Source organism: Sesamum indicum, linkage group LG10 (assembly GCF_000512975.1).
Source record: "Sesamum indicum cultivar Zhongzhi No. 13 linkage group LG10, S_indicum_v1.0, whole genome shotgun sequence".
Lineage (NCBI taxonomy): Eukaryota > Viridiplantae > Streptophyta > Magnoliopsida > Lamiales > Pedaliaceae > Sesamum > Sesamum indicum.
In genome coordinates this window covers 14,498,061-14,517,195 of record NC_026154.1, presented here as the reverse complement: position 1 = coordinate 14,517,195, position 19,135 = coordinate 14,498,061, and the positions used below count along the sequence as shown (strand labels likewise).

Genomic DNA, 19,135 nt, shown 5'->3' with positions numbered 1-19,135 from the left:
GTGTCGAGTGTGAATAAATTATGAGAATCTGCAATAAATTGTTTTTGTAATATTCACTTTTGACAGCTATCAGTGTATTAAAAAGAGCAGTTTAGAGATGATTATGGTGGACTCTGACCTATCTCGAACTCAATTTAATATTTTTTGTATTTTTATTTATTATGGGTAATTTTATATAAATTGCATTTGCATGTGATGCGTTTAAAAAACGCACGGGTTCAATAGGTCGGATAATCGTTTAAGGTTGGGTCGAAGCGAATGCAAATCTTGAAGGAGTGGCCTGCAGAAAAGGCGTTAGCATTTCGACGTCCAAGTTAGTATTAGATTTGAGATTGAATAAAGCCAAAAAAGTAAATAAATATAATTGAAATCGAGATATGATGAATAAAATTGGTGAAAAGTATAAGAACGCATGATAACGTGCTTGTAGAGTGGTTAGAGAATGTTTAAAAAGGGACAAAGGTGATTTAGAGAGTAAGAGATGTGTGAGGGACGTCCAAAAAGTGAGAAAGGTGTTAAAAATGTGTGGAAGACGTTAGAGAGTGTTTGAGAGGTCTACTTTGTATGGAGGAGTAAACCAATACTTATAGAGGGGGTGTTCCCCTGTGATGAGGCTCTGCACATTTCTTTCATTCTCGAGGAGAAATGTATAAAGACTGTTTGGGTAAGTCATAATATGTTCTTATCATTTATTAATTTTGTTGTTGAATGCTTATTAGCTATAATATTTATGGCTATGGCTAATAACCATAGTAAATAATTAGTATTAACCATGATTAAAAAAAATCGATACAAAAAACTAATTTTTCTACCATAAAAGAACTTATTTGTTACAACTAAGAGCCATGGTAATAACATTTGTCATGACTTTTAGCCATGGCAAATATTTAACCACCCTCGGAAAAACTACGGCCAAAAATCGTTACATGACCGAAGTCAATAACTATTTGTTATTAACTGTGACAATTAGCTATTACTAAATATTACATTTCTTGTAATTTTATTAAATGAGATACCGTACATACAATATGTCAAACCAAACATTATATAATGAATTATTGAGATTGATTATCATCTCGTTTTCTATCACACCTAATCTCATCATATATAATTTTATCACACAGACCAAACGAGGCCAAGAATTAACTGGACCAGGCCCCAACTTGAGGAGTGTGATTTTTGTCCTTCAATCCAAAATATTTGCAATTATTATTAGGGTAAATTCCAGTTTCTTTTCATGATATTTGATATAATTAAAAATATTATTTTATTATTTAAAAAATTTACAAATTTTCTTTGAGTTTATTGTTCATCTAACAACCAGCCAATTCCATTAAACTTTTATTCATTTTTTGCGATAAATTGCTCAAAAATACCTTTTTAAATTATAATTTTATAAAATATTTTTATGAACTAATAATTCTCAATGGATTGTTTACTTTACCTGCTCTCAATTTTTTTTTATATATTTTTTAATACTTTTTTAAAAAATAAAAATAAGGGTAAAGTGATAACTTTTACCTTACCGCTTAAGGACTGCATAATTACTTTTTATTTGAGGGGTATTTATAATTTTTCAAACGATGAGAGGGTATTCGTAATTATACCAAACCTCAGATGTGATAATTGTAATTTATCCTTATTATTATTAGAAAATCGATTGACACAACAACAAAAGTAATCGATACAAGCAACCAATGCGTGTTCGATGCGTGTGTATAATTTATAAAAGGGTAATACATTAACGTTCCCTGATGTTACGTTCAAATACACAAATATGATTGTTTGTTACAAATTACAACTACACACTCTAAAGAGTGTTTATGCAAGTTTTTGGCTTTGAATATGGAGTATAATTGCAACTATACCTACAACAACAAGAAATGTATTCGTAATTTTGTAAAAAAGTATGAGATATTTGTATATTTGGACCTAACCTTAAGTTGTATCAATATAATTTATTTTTGTAAAAAAATTCTTATATTCAATTAATTTAATAAATAAAAGAAAAAAATATGCACATATATTTTTTTACATATGTATAAATATATTTTGTATATAAATAAATAAACATATATAAATTAGTAAAAGGACCAATTTTGAATCTTGTTCAGGCCAAAATACAGAGATCGAGACCTACAACTCGATTATAATTCCAGAATACGTGTCAGAACTTATGGGTTCGAATTTAATTCAAATTTATTGTCATTCCTGAAAAAAAATATATCTTCTTATTTTACTCATTGTTTTCTATCATTTTTTCCTTGTTTGCATCGATTTGCTTTTTAATATCTGGCTACGAAATAAGTTGAAAATAGTTAAAATTAAAAATTTCATTTTCCCTTTATTCAACTCGTTAAAAGGAATATTCGTTTTAATTTATTTATTCTTTTAAGTATTTTATTCCTACCAGGTAGGATTAACAATCCATTGTCGTCCAGCGGTTAGGATGTCTGGCTTTCACCCAGGAGACCCGGGTTCGATTCCCGGCAATGGAAATTTTTCACTGCTCTGCTGCTTTTTTATTATCTCTCTCTTCTCTCTTTTTCTTTTTCTTTTGTTTATTTACTTATTATTTGTTTTCCCTCTTACAATTTTTATTTTATTTAAATGTCAACAAGTAATTTGCCTTTTCCTTTTACTTGGAACTATAAAATTTTATTTTATAACTTTACATTAATCCAGTCCATGAAATAAAATTATAAACAAAAACAGAAAAAAAAAAAAAAGGATATAAAACATCTTATACAAGTCATTAGATAACTTAAAAATCGATACACAAATCTATTTCATCTATCTATAGGGTACGGACAATTGAATACTTCGACTGAAGTTATGTACTATTTTCTGAGTTTCTTAACTGACGTTACGCTGAACTTCTCGAGTTTGGTCTATTTATCTGCGTCTATTTTATGTAAAAGTACTTTCTTATTTAAACGTCGCTCAAATTCTTGTAGAAGTACTAATTATTTGACCATTATTTATTTTTTGATCGTTCCATCTAAAAATTTAAAATTATTAAAATAAAAGATATTTAATATTATTAATATGCTTCTCATGTCTGGCAAATTAGGGACAACAACAGGTTGGGTCTGAAGTGGGTCAACTAAAATTCAAAATCGGACCTACTAATAAATTTTTTAGCTCGGACTGTTGTAATTAACATGTTAATGTTGCTAATTTGTAGTAACAATTAGTTTAAAATATGAATGCCAATACAGGAATATGAATGGAGAATTTTGGGCCCTGATCACACTCATTTTGGTCCCACATTGAAAGTTTATTGGACAAATAAATTATTTATATTGAGTTCCAGATTACTTGAAAATACAACACAAACACTACAGCGAATATTTGAAAATCTTCCCTATACTTTCTACTTGGTTTCTCTTCAAAATTTCGAGTTTTGTTCTTCAATTTTCTCAAAGGTGATTGAGTATTATTTGAGGTGTTCTTCGGTTTTATACAGTGCTGAAAGAACAGAACCATCTTACTCTGAAAGAAGTTATGTGGTACCCGATATATTTGAATATGTAATGTATAATTTACTCAAGGCAAACAGAAAAAAATTATGTGATTCGAGTGGTTATCTAATATGGACTGGAAGTTTTTACAATATAGCTCTCCTGTAAATTTTTGATTTCAATTACTATTATACAACATTCTAATTGATTTTCTATTTACTCCAACGTATTTGTTTTGCGAAATTAGTTTGCAAAATTATTATTATCGATTAATTTTCAAAACGTACTATGATGAATATTGAACTTTTCCAACATAGACTCGCCCTGCTCTGGACCACAGGACCCGACGGACTTGATTTGGTAGGATTTGATTTAATGTGTTTATACAAAATATGCTTTTTAAGAATAATGTTACAATAATTTTATAAATACGAGCCAATAATTTTATAAATCTATAAACTCATTAAAAATATATGTGGATGGATATACGTATGGATTCCAAAAAAAAAAAAGGGTCGGACCCATTGCCATTCCTATAACTAGGTATACACTTTTAAATTTGTCATTTTTTTTTTATTTTCCCTTTTCAAACTCGTAAAGAATGATTGATGGTTGAAATTACTATTGAAGTTTGATGAAACATAAATCCGTTGTCGTCCAGCGGTGAGGATGTCTGGCTTTCACCCAGGAGACCCGGGTTCGATTCCCGGCAACGGAAACTTCTGCTGCTTCCAGCCTGTAAACAGCTTGCTCTCTTCTCCTTTTTTATTTTCGAATTACCCCCAATTTTGCTATTCTTCAATTTATAATTTTTTCTACAAATTATTTTCACCATAAAAGAATAAACTATTCCAAACACTTAGACTTATTAAGTTACATCACAACTCATTAATTAAGACACTTTTTTTCCATAACTAACAAAATTCATATAAATAAAAATTTAATGAGTTGCTATATTTTTTAAAGAAAACCAATCTTTTTTTTAAAAAAAAAAAACCAGATAAATTAATGAATTCTCCTAAAATTTGACATAATACAAATAATTCTTTTATACCGTTAGCCATTGATATTTAATAAATTATATAATGTTTGAATGTATGCTTGAAATTGTCAACTTTGCGTTGCTATATTTTTTTTAAAATATAAAATTATAAAAAAATCAGACAGAGTAGGTGAAAAATATTAAAAAATTATAAAAAATTATCCACTTAATCCAAAAAAAAAATAAGTAAAATTTTAATTCATAGGCCACAATGACATTTTAATCGATTAAAAGAAATGGATAAAAATCTAACACTAATAAATTTTGTTAGTTATTGGATGGTTGTTAAAATTTTAAAAATATTGATAATATTTTAAATAATTAAAAAATATTTACAATTATATCAAATATTAGACGAGTTTTTTGTGATTTATTGTAACTAATTTTGCACATAAATTTGAGTGTACTACACATGCTAACAATTTCTTCAGTAAAGGACGCGAAAGTGCATTTTTTCATAGTTTAGGGACCGAAATGACAACTTTATATAGTTTAGGAGTAAAGTGCCATTTCCTCCCTTTTCAAAATTTCAAATCAGAGGGTCAGGTGTAGCTATTAACGGTCAAAAAATCGCATTCAGATTTCCCCTCGTGCTAAAATGGCTACCCTTCGTTTCTTCATTAAAGGACGCAAAAGTGCATTATTTTCATAGTTTAGGGACCGAAATGACAACTTTATATAGTTAGGGGTAAAGTGCAATTTCCTCCCTTTTCAAAATTTCAAATCAGAGGGTCTATTAACGGACAAAAATTTCCCCTCGTGCTAAAATGGCTACCCTTCGTTTCTTATCTCCTCCTACTCTCCTCCACAATCCAACTGATTTCTATTCTGCTACAGTATCATCTCCGAAACGCTGTCTTTCTCTCTCATCAAATAACCGTAATCGCGATGTTCGTCTTCGCTCGCGTAGCAATAGTGTGAATCAAAACCTAGATTTGCCCAAATCTGGGCAATGGCGGACTGGGGTTTCTTTCTTTTCGTCTTTCTTGGTCAAAAGCACTGAAATTGAGAGGCTGAAGCAGGAGCTTCTTGAGGCTATTGCGCCACTGGATCGCGGCGCCGCCGCAACGCCGGAGGATCAGCAGCGTGTTGATAAGGTGGGTATTTCGCCGGCTGTTTCTATTCTTTGCTTTCTGGTGGTTATTTGAAGGGTGAATGTACGAACTCTGAAATACAGTATACTTTTCAATGTGGTTATCAAATTTTATAACAAAATGTTCAACTAATTTTGATATTCTTGGAATTCTTGAAACCTAAAACTATTGCATTGTGAAACTAATCAATCCTCTCAATTTAAACTTTTTTATCTAAAAGCCCAATTCTTAATTCTCTCAACTGTACTCATATATTTGTTGTAAAATTCATTAAATATTTAATTTTGAACTTTCGGAGTGGTTCCTGCAATTTGGGGATCAAGAATTTTTACATCTTTCTGTTTCTGTTTCAGATTGCATGCAAACTTGAGGCAACTAATAAAGTGAAGGAACCGCTCAATTCAAATCTTCTAAATGGGAAATGGGAGCTTTTGTATACAACATCCAAATCAATTCTTCAAACTGAGGTTTGTAGCATCTCTTGCCTCTCTTGGGCTTACAGATTTCTTTAACATGGAAAAAGGCTGAATTTACTTTTCTATGCAATAAAGCTTAATGGACGTATATTTAAGGTTTTGAACGAAAATGTTATCTGACTCATGTGATTACAAATTTAATTTTCAATTTTGTATATCTTTAACCAAATTCTTAATTGGTTTTTCCATCCATATATCTTTTTATATTTGTTACCAAGTTTGAATTTTCAATCAGATTAAAATATCTCAGGATACTGCTTTTCAAGTGAAATTATGTAAATTTATGATATTATTATCCTGAACTTCAAAATTCATATATCTTGTATTGCGAAATGTATTGATTTGAAACCTTAACTTACACTTTGTTCTTGATAAGATTTTATGGGTTGATGGAATTTTCTAAATTCATTTATTGGGTTACTTGATTCCTAGTTTTTGCTTTTCCTCTCGATATCTATTTATCAGCCTAAAATATTTGTATAATAGCATCTTTTAGTGGAAATTATGTAAATCATATTGTTACTGTATTGAATTTAGATTTTGACATTATCATGAATTTAGAAGAACACTTGTCTTGATAGAATAAAATAAAACATTAAATAGATACCATGATCAATTAGGTCAGGAGAAAGTCTATTATATCATGTTTGTATAGTTGAAGAAAATGGGCTTTCATGTAAGCTACAATTGAGAATATTTGAGTGTGTGTACATATGTTTAGTTAAGATTCTATCTAATAAAATATAATAATCTAATACCATCAACTCTTTTAAGCAACAAATTAGTTGGTGAAATAAGGAAATGGCTAAGAACGAATAATTTTGATGTTTGATTATTAAAAATGCTATTAATGGGTTACAATAATTGAAAATGTACATTGATCATATTGAATAAGTGAAAAATATGGGAGGTGTAAACATTTTGATTTCTTGTTTTTTTTTAATTGATTAAATATGATAATTCGATAATATAATTTTGATTTACTATATTGTGGTTTTTTCTCCTAATTCAGATTAGGAGAAGAAACCACTCCTGTAATTCCTTTTCTGAAATCCTGGGTTGGGTTGGTTCAGCTCTTATGGGGTTAATTATTTATTCATTATTAAAAAAATAAATAAATTATATAAATATAATTTAAATAAATTATATACTATTAATATAACAAGTTGTGGTTCTTGAATAATTTTTTTTTTAATTCCACCATGTCGTGTATTGCAACCACGACTTGACTTTAAATATTTTTCTAATTTTTATTTAATCAAATTTTATATAAATTAATTATATAAAATTAATTTTTAACAACATATTAAAGTTCAAAAAAATTATAATATTAAAATTGTATTAATTTAAAAAAATTACAATTAAATATACAAATATAATAGTATATATTTTTTTATACAATTGTAAAAAATACAATGAGCTATACGATTATTGTTAATAACCCCGCACCGGCACATTTGATTGTGTAGAAGAATCTCTTTGTTGGGCTTGTTGTCTTTCACGCGTTTGTGCTCAATCCATCTCGTTGTGAATACGTGATGTTTGGTTTTGACCAGGTCGTGAAGAGATAGGAATAGTAGTATCATGGACCAACTCAAATTTCGGGACATTCTAATAATATTCAGAATGCATAGGTTCAAATGACTTGGAATATGTATTCATGTAAGTCATTAAATCGTAATAATCCTTCACCACTGATGCAACATTAGTCATGTATGCAATGCATACCTTTTGAGCGTGACTGCAAGAGATACTAAATTGAATCCACTTGCAGCAAGAACATTCTCAGTTAGTAATTTTGACAACATGGATATTGAGTCCATGTCCATTCTGACATCTTGTAACAAATTGAGGCGGACTGTTAGAACTGATGGTATTTGGTGGTTTTTGCTAACTGACATTTTGTAACAACTGAGGCGGATTGTTAGAACTGATGGTATTTGGTCAACATTACACTACTTTTTGCTAACCTCTCACGAAAATAATGGACAGTTTGTTGAAGTGTCATCTTAACTACTGCTGTCAACGGTAGGCGGCGAGCCCCTTTCAATACTCCATTAATGCATTCTGATATGTTTGTCGTCAAAATACCACATCGTTGTCCACCACCATGAAATGCTGTCCATTTTTCATTGTTAATCTGGCCTGAGAATTCAAACGCGGCTAGTTTTTGGCTCTTTATCTCTTCCATAATTCGATTGAATTTTCTGGGTTGATATTCAGAGCCAAGTCTCCAACAAAGATCTTTCAACACGGCATTTTTGAAACGACTATTGAAATTAGAATACACATGCCTCAAGCAATACCGGTGCATGCCGTGAGGTGGCACAAAATTCAAACTTTCACGTACTGCTTTAATGATACCAGGGTGACGATCAGAATCAAGGAACATCCCACGTCGCCCTCGTATAACACGTCTGTTCAATTGTCTAAGATACCACTTCTAAAACGAATATGATTCTTCATCAACAATTGCAAAAGCAAGAGGGAGTACCTGTTGATTTTCATCCATGGCAGCAGTAATCAATATTTTGTGCTTGTACTTTGTGTATAAATAGGTTCCATCTACACTGATAAGTTTGTGATAGTGTTGGAACCCTTTGATACATGGTTTAAATTGCCAGAATAAGTATTTGAGGACATACGCACCGATTGATGATTCGAAGGCTTTGTGTTTCCATTAAACAATAGTTCCTAAATTATATTTTTGGAAAGCTCCTATGTATTTGGGTAGCTTTCGAATTGAGCTCTCCCACGTGCCGTAAATAATTTTACGTGTCATCTTCAAACTGACCTGATATATATATAAACCTGGTTGCGTTGCTTACAGAATACTTTTCACTTAACCTTCAAACTCTCAGTTACAAAAATACTCGCGACGTGCATTTCGTATCGAGTGATCTTTCACCGCCTCAATTAAAGCTTTTTTATTTTTTAAAAATATTCCCACATCAAGTCTGTCTTCATTCTTGTCATAAAATTTTATATACTTCATGATCGGTACACCAATGGAATTCACAGGTACCTCCAGGAATATTTGTTCAAAAATGGTATAGAGCGGTAAAATGTTTGTTGTTCGGTATGGCATAGCTGGTTCAAAAGATGATGACGTAACTTATGCAAATGTTTTATCCACAACATTTATGTCAACATCGTCTGGTCCATCCTCGGGTGAAATTGGATACGTACATTTATACCGTAAATTAAATGCGCATTAATTTACATCTTTTTATTTATTACAGTTTATCTGGCCGCCGTATGACATGGACTCAGATGTCATTATGACTTACGCTGCTGGTTTGAACCCCCAACTGTGGAAATAATCATGTCCTTTAGTATTTTATGTAATAGTGGAAATGCATTGTCCTGAACGGGTTCTTTGCTAATTCCAAATGAGGTAAAATATTTCAAAAGCGACAGATATTTGGGATATGAGCCTCCATCAGATCTCAAAAAAAAATCATATGAGCACAGATTGACACCTGCAGCACATACAATACATCACTAGATGACAAAGACGATATGACACGATTGTATAAAGGCCATCCATTTTCAATAGAAGAGAAACAGAACGCGGTTATAACACGAAATTTCGTGTCGTCATCTACTGATAGACGTGCAGAAAGCGGGCACCAACCTGTAGACGTACCTATATTCCAAGTTGTGGTACGTAGTTATATAATATCATATTTTATTTTAAATATTTTTTTTACGACACACGATTCATTATTTTTCTACAATTTTCAAGCAGAAGAGGTGAATGCCCTTGAAGCATTGTGTCAATCTAGACCACTAAATCTTGAAGAGTATAGTCAATTGGTGGATAGATTCGAACACTAGTTACATATTATCAAGGAAGTCATAACCCATCAGTCACAACAAATTGCTTCTCCATTCAATGATACTTCCACAACATCCCACAAGCAAAGAAGAAGTTCTAGCTAAATGTCTATTGGTTCAGTTGAATGTCATGATGTTAGGGTGGATATAGCTGGTCCTTCTACATTATATACACTTCAGGATTATTACGTACCCCAACCATCTTAAAATTACTACATGTCTCAACTGCCTCAAGATGATTGGTTTCAATCGGCTCCATTATGCCAACCCAAACACAAGATAATTCTTCACAAGTACATCTTGACCTTGGTCTTGGTATTAATCAACCAATTTCATTTTCATTGTTTAGTGCATATCGTGATAATGTGGAATGGTGATGATAATGAGGCGCAGAATGAGCCAATGCAAAATGTGGGCGAGGAAATAAGAAGACCTCGACATCAACGCCACAGACGCAATTGTAGAACGGGTGGACATTTTTGACATTTGCAATTGTATAGTTCATTATATGTTTTACAATTGTATAAAAAAATATACACTATTATATTTGTATACTTAATTGTAATTTTTTAAATTAATATAATTTTAATATTATGATTTTTGGACTTTAATATGTTGTTAAAAATTATTTTTATATAATTAATTTGTATAAAATTTAATCAAACGAAAATTAAAAAAAAAACTAAAGTCAAGTCGTGGTTTCAATCTACGACATGGTAGAATTTAAAAAAAGAAAAAGAAAAAACGAGTCGTGGTTTGATATTAATATTATATAATTTATTTAAATTATATTTATATAATTATTTATTTATTATTAATAAATAAATAATTAACCCGCTCTCATGAGCAACCAAACCAGATTTTGACAACTTTTGGTTATTCTAGTTGATGTAGATGTTCGGTACATGTTGTGCCAAAAAAAAAACTAATAATAATACTGAACAAGAAGCTCATATTCTGTTATAAATGTTGCAGAGACCCAAGTTTCTGAGACCAAATGGAAAAATCTTCCAGGCAATTAACGCGGACACATTGAGGGCCCAAAATATGGAAACTTGGCCATTTTTCAATCAGGTAGCTGCAGATTTCATGAGAAAGTTTGTTTTCCTACAAGTTCTTAGTATCATGCAAATGCTTTTCTTCTTTGGTTCTCGTGCATCTTACTCAGGGGGATAATGTAGTTTTGCTTGAGCTTGGGTACTTTCTCATTTTTTTCCAGTGGCTATAGAAGGGTTTGAGCTACTCTTAGAAAGGGTTCTCTTCAGGCTATCAAACATTCGTTCTGGATGGATAGTGAACATGAAGGAAACTTTGCTATGCCAGTATATCATGTCAGGCTATACTTGTGTATTTCTAGCTATGGTGGTATTGTTTAAGGAACTATCGAATCTGTTTCTTCTCAGCTATTGATCACTGGATTCAAATATTTGATCTATTACAGGAAGCAATCTTACCTTGAAAAAAAAGTATTACTTTAAGATAAAAGGTGAATTTCTATCATATGTATGTCGCTAGACATTGATAAGACAAAAAGTAATCTGAGGAGAAACCAGCAACCTACAGGTCATTATACTGCCAAAGTAACATCAAATATTTGGCTTTCAAGATTCTCTCTGATCACATCCTTGTAATATAAAGGTTTAGATCATTGTTAGTTATCTTCATGTAAGTTTTTTTTCAGTCTATTTGTTTTAGTGGAATCTGTCGTCACGTCTTTGGCATTTTTGTAGGCTACTGCCAATTTGGTTCCACTGAATGCAAGAAGAGTAGCTGTTAAATTTGACACTTTCAAGATTGCTGCTGTGGTATGTGAATTCTGCTTGATCTGATATTGAATCATTTGCTACTTGTGTGTTTTGTATTTTGACTATGTAGACCTTGAAGGATCTTATCTTTTTTGGTAAAATAAGATACAAAGGAACTCTAGCACACCTATATTCATCAGACCCTTTTCCTGTTGAACCATTTACTGCCATGATGAACCTCCAGTTTAGTATATTGTGAATGCAGAAATGCAACTTCATTCGGTAGTTGGAATTCCTTCGATGCTTTCATCCTTCTTTGTACCATAGAAACAGAACACTAAAGAACATGATCCAAACAGAACACGTGATTCCTACTGGTTAAGTTAGAAATCATATTACAAGCAAGAAAGACAAAGATAGCGAACAAGGTAGTTGATGGTATTTTCTTCTTTAGGCCCCCTTTCTCAACTAAAGATTCCTCCTTAAAATAGTGTCAAAAGACTCAAAACTACATAGTTGCTGAAGCAGCTTATGTGGATAGGGAGAAAAAATATGGCAGATTATCAAACACTTGTGCCTTAGCAAAGCCTTTGAGGATATTTAGTACTAGAACGAGAAACAGCAAAGTGAAAAAAAGCATCCTTTGCGTCTGTACCGCATCTTCTTGATCCACTTAACTTGAGGTTAGCCATGACTGCCAAGATTAAGAGAGAAGCCATTCTTATCAAATGCTGCTATACGGTGGAGTAATATTGTGCTAGTTTCTTGAATACTGAATTAGTTCATATTAGTTGTGCTTATTACTTCTTTTTTACCAAACATTAAATGAAATCCCAAGGGCTTTACTCTTCTTAATTATTCACCGAGCGCATTTACAATTTATTTGGATATTTCTTGGTCTTGTTCCATAGATACCTATTAAGTCTCGTGGAAGTGGACGTGGACAAATTGAAATTACATTCTTGGACGAAGAGTTGAGGTAAGGAACACAGAGTCCTCAGAGTAACATCTGCTTCTGTCTGAATTATATTCTTCCTCGAACGAAGTTTGTCAACTTGCCTTAAATTTGAAAACCTCTATAATGGTATCAGAATCCATTACGCACAAGTCCATTCCTCCTTAAGCTTGAGACCTAACGTTGCTGTCTGTTCGCAGTCGTCCTGACGACTATTATGACACTTTGAGACATAAGCTTACTGTCCCGCTTGAATCAAACATTACAGATTCACAACGTGTCTTCTCTTGGTATTTCTTTTCAGGATAACAAGGGGCAATCAAGGGAACTTGTTCATATTGAGAATGGTGGATCCATTGTATAGGGTACCTCCCTAGTATCCAAGAAAAGTATGTGTTTATAAAAGCGTGTTTGTAATTACATTTATATTATACAAAAACATCTTAATGTAATTACGGGAACATATCTCCAAGCAAACCTCTGTAACATAGAAATATTTGTTGCATAAACTTAGGAGTTTATTTTCCACATAATATTATACATAGTAAGGATAAATTACAAAATCCCTTGATGTTAAGTTTAATACATAAATACCTCATGCCATTTCTAAAATTATACGAACATTTTTTTTGGGGGGTTGAGGAGATTAGTGTAATGTATTTATAAGGGTGCTTTGTGTATAATTTCACTACAGAATGAGTGGCTCTACTAAAATTATAGTGGGCTCTACTAAAATTTGTTATAATTACAAATATTTTTTTGTTCTTTAAAAAATCCCAAATACATTCTTAAAATTAATGATCGTCTTTAAACAACCACTCTTACAATGTATTGTAACGATATAGTATTAGTTATACGATTATTAATTTTATGGGGTTTTTATAATTTTTTATACAATGAGAATTATTTATAATTTTTAAAAAAATTTAGCAAAATTAATTGTAATTTACCCAAATTGGTAATGATAAATGTATATATTTAATTAAATTAACTTAAGAGATGTTGGTGTAACTTACCCGAAATAGTATTCCATATGGAAAGTGAATCATTACAAAATATTAATATTGAGTACTTAGATGATTGGTTGGTATTTATTTTTTTAAAAAATACGTAACAATCATATGTACAATCAATGCATAAGACTTCCGACTATAATATGAATTTAACCGCTATAATTTTTCTCTTTGGGGGAAAAAGCTGGGTAGCAAGGTTCCATGAATTCAGAAATTGTTTCTTTAAAAGAGTAAAAAATAAATAAATAAAGAAACGAAAGAAAAAAAAAAAAAAAATTCACCATAAACATGTACATACGTAAGCAACATAAACAACACAGAAACGTGAAGGAAAAGGACAGAAGGAAAAGAAAAAAGATCCCAAATTCCGCGAGAACTGTAATGAATTGATGAAAAGCGTTACTTTCAAAGTTTTGATGGCTACGAAGAAAAATGCGTTTATTTCAATGTTTCTGACGATGGCCCCTTCCCCTCCCCCCTCAACAACCACCCTCTTCTCCGCTAAACCGATGATGCCTTCCTCCGCCTCTTCTTTCTTCCTCCACCCTTCCACCGCCGCCCCTGCTGTCCCATTTCGCAGCCTTGCTTTCTCCACCAAAGCCACGCCGCCACAGCACCAGAGCGTCACCCCTTCCCCACCACAGGAGAAAAAGTCTTTGGCTGTTGCCACCGGGGAGATCTTCCTCGGGATTGCGTCGCGAATTTTGAACAAGGGAGGGAGTAGTGTGAGTGGAGGAGACGGGAGTGAGATGATGTTTGCGGAAGAGGAGGAGGGGGGGGAGTGGTTGTGGAGGCGTCGGAGGAAGGAGAGGATTGTAGCAGTGGTGGAAGACCCGGTTCAGCCGGAGGTGGTGTGGGAACAGAGGGTGAAAGATGTGGAGGCAGAGCGGCGGCGCAAGGCTGTCACTAGTCCCGGGTTTAGCTTCTCCGCTGCTGGGCTTTTGTTTCCTTACCATCTTGGGGTGGCTCAGCTTCTCATTCAGAAGGGTTATATCAAGGTTGTGTGTCCGTTAGAATTCAATTCATTGTCTTTTAATGTGTGTTCTTCTTTTTGAATGGCGTACTTACTTTGTGTTTGTGGAATTTGCTATATTGTTGATGAATGCTGATGTTAGTGGTTTATTTTCTACTGAGGTTCGTAACTGTCCATGGTAAAGCATTCGCGAGTGCTGATTCATTGTGTGTGTGTGTGTGTGTGTTTTATGTTTGTACAATTCTATACCTCTCTCTCTTTAGCTTGAGAAAGTTTTCACTAAGTTAACATTTAATATTAAATTTTTGAAATGATCAATGTTCTTACAAGCAGAATTTGTTCTGTTTTTGCATGGAATAATCCTAAAGGTCCTCTTGCACTGCTGATCTTTTGTACCCACCCTTCTGAGAATTTGATACTTCCATGGCTGGTTGATAGTCATGGTTACTCGCTGTGGGTGCTTGATTTTGAAACTTTGATGCCTTCTTTTTGGACGACGGCACTTGAAATTGCTGCTGTATGTATTGCATTCATCTTCGTTGCAACTGAAATCTTTTAGCATCATAAATGGGTGAAGTTGAGCTGGAAAAAAGAGTTGTTAAATCTTGGTGCCTGATGGGCTTATGGAGCCATAGATGTGCTGGGCTTGAATTGCTTGATATTCTCGTTGTAATCTACCTTAATTTATGTAGCCAATGTTGGGAAGTTAATGAACATTAAAATGTCGTCTAACTTGTTTGTTGAGTTAAGAAATAGAGCAAAATGAATATTTAGCAATTGATCTCTTGTGATCAAGTAATTGGTTTTTGTGTTCTTTTATCATTATTTTCTTGAATCAGTAAAATCAATTCTTGTCTCTGGAAACGTTTTTGTTATCCGAGCTCTGTATTTCTATTCACAACTGTGGTACCTTTTCTTGGAGCAGGAAACAACACCTCTTGCTGGTTCCTCTGCTGGTGCCATTGTCTGTGCGGTGATTGCCTCTGGAGCCAGCATGCAGGAAGCACTTGAAGCTACCAAGATATTGGCTGAAGATTGCAGGACTCGAGGGACTGCATTCCGCCTTGGGGTATTACATCTACCACTCGTCTTACAATACAAAAGCATTTGATGAAAAGATTAATGGGCTTGTGTATGCTGGACAAATATCACTCAATAAGATGAGTTTTGGTTGAATACAAAATTAGTGTTATACCTGCATGTTTCTGTTTGCCTTTTGTCTTTCTTTCATTTGGAGAAATGGACCAAGGGTCTTGGATGGGAACCAAGAACCTTTTCAGGAAATAAAATTGAGTAAAATATAATTAGTCAATAGATTCTAGCTGCTTCACCATAAACACAAATGGCAGTGACAAGCGGAAAAGCTTTTTAGTGCTGCATGCTATACTTAACTGTTAGGACTTCTTATTTATTTTCTTAATGTATAGATGCCAATATTTATTACGAGGGTCTTCTGGATTATAGCAGCCCCCCATGAAGTTAGATAATTGGATGGTTGTGCAAGGATGTCCGCTACTATTTCAGTTTAGCTCTGCCAAAACTTGAAACATGCCTGTGGAGTTGTAGTTTATATTATTTTCTTCCCATATTGACTTGTTGAAGGCTGCATAGTTTATATGTTGCCCATTTAATTAGAATCAGTCTCTTGTCTAGGCTGAAAGCCAAGAACCCTTACCATGAATTTCGAGGGCGCTGCCTGGATTATGCACAATAGGAAAACAGAAAGGAAGAAACGGCGTACTGCAGTTTCTTGGGTGAAATTTTTATTTCTCACCTCTGCAGGGCCTGGAGACAATTATCATGAGATTTGATAGTATTGACTATCTGTTTAATCTGCGACTCCTTCCTTTTTATGCTCCTACTTTGAGTTCCTCATAATAAGTAGCTTAATGTTGTGTGATAATGAACATGCTACTCAAACTGTAATAGGGTTGGTTGAGTCAACCACACGTTACCATAATATCTTGTTCGGGCAGTCCGTTTTGTAAATGGTAACAGCTTTCTGGATATTTTTTTTTTTAAAAAAAAAGTATCTACCTAAAGTACCTTACACTTATCTTAATCCTCCACAAGTGACAAATTGCACGGTGCAGTTGTTTATTCTTTTCTGCTGATCTGTGCCGTCCATTTTCCCATAGTTAAGCATCGAGTAAATCCATCACACTCAAAATAATCATAATTTACACTTATCAAATACATGGAAACTTGAGCATTTCATAATCTGGATGGTTTTGATTGTTCCCAGGCTGTTCTTAGAGATATCTTGCACAAGTTTCTTCCAGATGATGCCCATATCAGATCCAGTGGAAGAGTTCGTGGTGGGTATTGTTATCTTCCCCCTGGCACCTTTGGTAGTCAAACTATTGTTTATACGGCAGCTTTGATGTAGTTGGATGTCCAAAGTTGCATCAAAGGTCATAAATATGGAGAAATTTTAAACTAGCATCCGTAGGAGAGTTTTGTGCTTGTCTTCAGGAAGGTGTTCCACTTGTCCTTACTAATGCATCATAGTTTTTTCTGCATTCCTTTTGTTGAGAACTTATGACGTTTTCTGTTCAACGGGTGGTGCCTGACTATACATTTTTGCTTCTAGACTGCAGATTTAATTTGTTATATATATATATATATATATGTATATCTATAAACCCGCATATGTGTGCGTAAAGTAGCTGCATGGCGTGTATCCCTTGTGTGTTGGGTATTCGTCCAAGTGGAATCATTTTGTGTTTCAAAATATGTATTCTAGTAGCTACTTTTATGTGTTTTTTTGCAAGATATAGATTCTTGGTTTGATCTTTTCCGATTTATTATAATCTTTACATATTATATTCCAAACTGATTATGATGTACACCTCTTTTGTAAAAGTAGTATTCACTGGGTTCTAGAGGCAGAATTTTGATAGCATTTTTGTGGTTTCATGTCAGTTGCTGTGACGCAGATTCTTTGGAGGCCAAAAGGTTTACTGGTTGACCAATTTGATTCTAAAGAAGATCTGATTGATGCAGTTTTCACTTCCTCTTTCATTCCAGGGTAATTATCTCCCTTCACACAGAAACTACAATGTTAGATTGGATAATATGTTGGAACTAAAATCAAGTTGATGCAGATATCTTGCTCCAAGGCCAGCAACAATGTTTCGAAACCGTCTATGTATTGATGGAGGTTTAACATTGTTCATGCCACCAACTTCGGCTGCTCAAACGGTATGTCCTTTGGCTTCTTTGTTCAAATTGCAACATATGTTGAAGGTAGCTCGTCAAGTGAATCTTGCTACTTTTTCCAATGAAATTTTAAGGGTGTTTGGTTTCATTTTCAATGTTGTTGTTTCGGTTTTACTAGGGTTGGTTTTGTTATCGGTTTTCAATGTTAGTTTCCAACTTTTAAGTCGGAAGATTGTTTGGGTTGGTTGATGTAGTTGCATTTTTGGAAGCTTGCTATTACTTTTTTGCAATTACTTTGGGTTGTCAGTGATGTCACATCAATGCGTTGTTAAAAGTATATATTGTTATTTTATACATGGAAAGGTAACGATTGATGGGGCAAGATAGTGAAAATATTTTCCCTTGAAAACATACCCAAAAGAAAAAAGGCATGTTTTTGCATTTCTATACAGAATAAAAAAGGCGAATGGACATGAAAAGAAGATATTATGCTGCCCAAAAAGTATCATAGTCTTTGGATATTGTATTAATCCATACTTGAGACGTCATCCAAGTACACTAGGGGCCTTGTTTTATGCTGCAGGTACGTGTTTGTGCTTTTCCTGCCGGTCGTTTGGGCTTGCAGGGAATTGGCATCAGCCCCGATCTCAACCCAGAAAACCGGGCTACTCCCCGAGAGGTAATCTTGCAGCGTCACAGTGATTCCACCATCTGTGTTATAAAAACATGTTTTGACCTTTTCATTTTGCTTACTTCCAGCTTTTTAATTGGGCACTTGAGCCAGCAGCAGACGATATTCTCGATAAGCTGTTTGAACTTGGATATCTAGATGCAGCTGTCTGGGCTGAGGACAACCCAGTCGAGAAAATAGTTAGAGACAACACGTCTTACATTGAAAACAGCCCCACACAATAGCAATCAAGAAAGATCAGAAAAGTCGTGGTCAATGTTGCATGGAATTTTCTTGCAACATTTTGTACAGAACTGCTGTGGGATACCAATGAAAGGGAGGAAACTGTGAATACAGGGAACAAGGGAAATCGACTAGTCCCTGACTCCTGTGAATATTTATTTCAACATTTCTACTTTTTGTTTGTTTAATGTTTCTGAAGAATACAAGAACTAGGCATTGTGTATTCGAGTTTGTTAGCCTTGTATCTATCTAGGTTGCTGTTTATAAGGTGAACTTAGAGATGTGCTGGCTGTCCTTCAAACCATATTGAAGATGTTCAGACTCCAGATCACGATATCAAATACCATTTCTTTCTCTTCTCTTCCTTTACCTCCACTGTTGTCTCTCTCTCTCTCTCTCTCTCTCTCTCTCTCTCTCTCTCTCTCTCTCTCGCTCTCTGTCAAGTCATTTTCAGTTGG

At 33.6% G+C, this 19,135-nt stretch overlaps 2 protein-coding genes and 2 non-coding genes across 6 annotated transcripts; all 4 read left to right on the top strand.

The window, feature by feature from the left end:
* Positions 2,427-2,498, top strand: TRNAE-UUC. Its single transcript has one exon. It is a non-coding gene; the product is annotated as a tRNA-Glu (tRNA).
* On the top strand, positions 4,111-4,182 carry TRNAE-UUC. Its single transcript has one exon. It is a non-coding gene; the product is annotated as a tRNA-Glu (tRNA).
* LOC105172569 (probable plastid-lipid-associated protein 4, chloroplastic) lies at positions 5,252-13,179 on the top strand. 3 transcript variants are annotated; one of them, XM_011094067.2, is made up of 6 exons: positions 5,255-5,603; positions 5,954-6,067; positions 10,892-10,990; positions 11,647-11,721; positions 12,573-12,640; positions 12,921-13,179. In XM_011094067.2, the coding sequence occupies exons 1-6, from the start codon at positions 5,274-5,276 to the stop codon at positions 12,991-12,993; spliced, it is 759 nt and encodes a 252-aa protein (XP_011092369.1). In that variant the 5' UTR covers positions 5,255-5,273; the 3' UTR covers positions 12,994-13,179. The 3 variants fall into 3 exon arrangements, with proteins under 3 accessions (XP_020552809.1, XP_011092370.1, XP_011092369.1); XM_020697150.1 differs by lacking the exon at positions 5,954-6,067 and having other exon boundaries at positions 5,252-5,603; XM_011094068.2 differs by lacking the exon at positions 10,892-10,990 and having other exon boundaries at positions 5,254-5,603.
* LOC105172568 lies at positions 13,973-19,046 on the top strand. The gene is made up of 7 exons (XM_011094066.2): positions 13,973-14,627; positions 15,528-15,671; positions 16,848-16,920; positions 17,528-17,633; positions 17,710-17,806; positions 18,348-18,443; positions 18,524-19,046. The coding sequence occupies exons 1-7, from the start codon at positions 14,019-14,021 to the stop codon at positions 18,677-18,679; spliced, it is 1,281 nt and encodes a 426-aa protein (XP_011092368.1). The 5' UTR covers positions 13,973-14,018; the 3' UTR covers positions 18,680-19,046.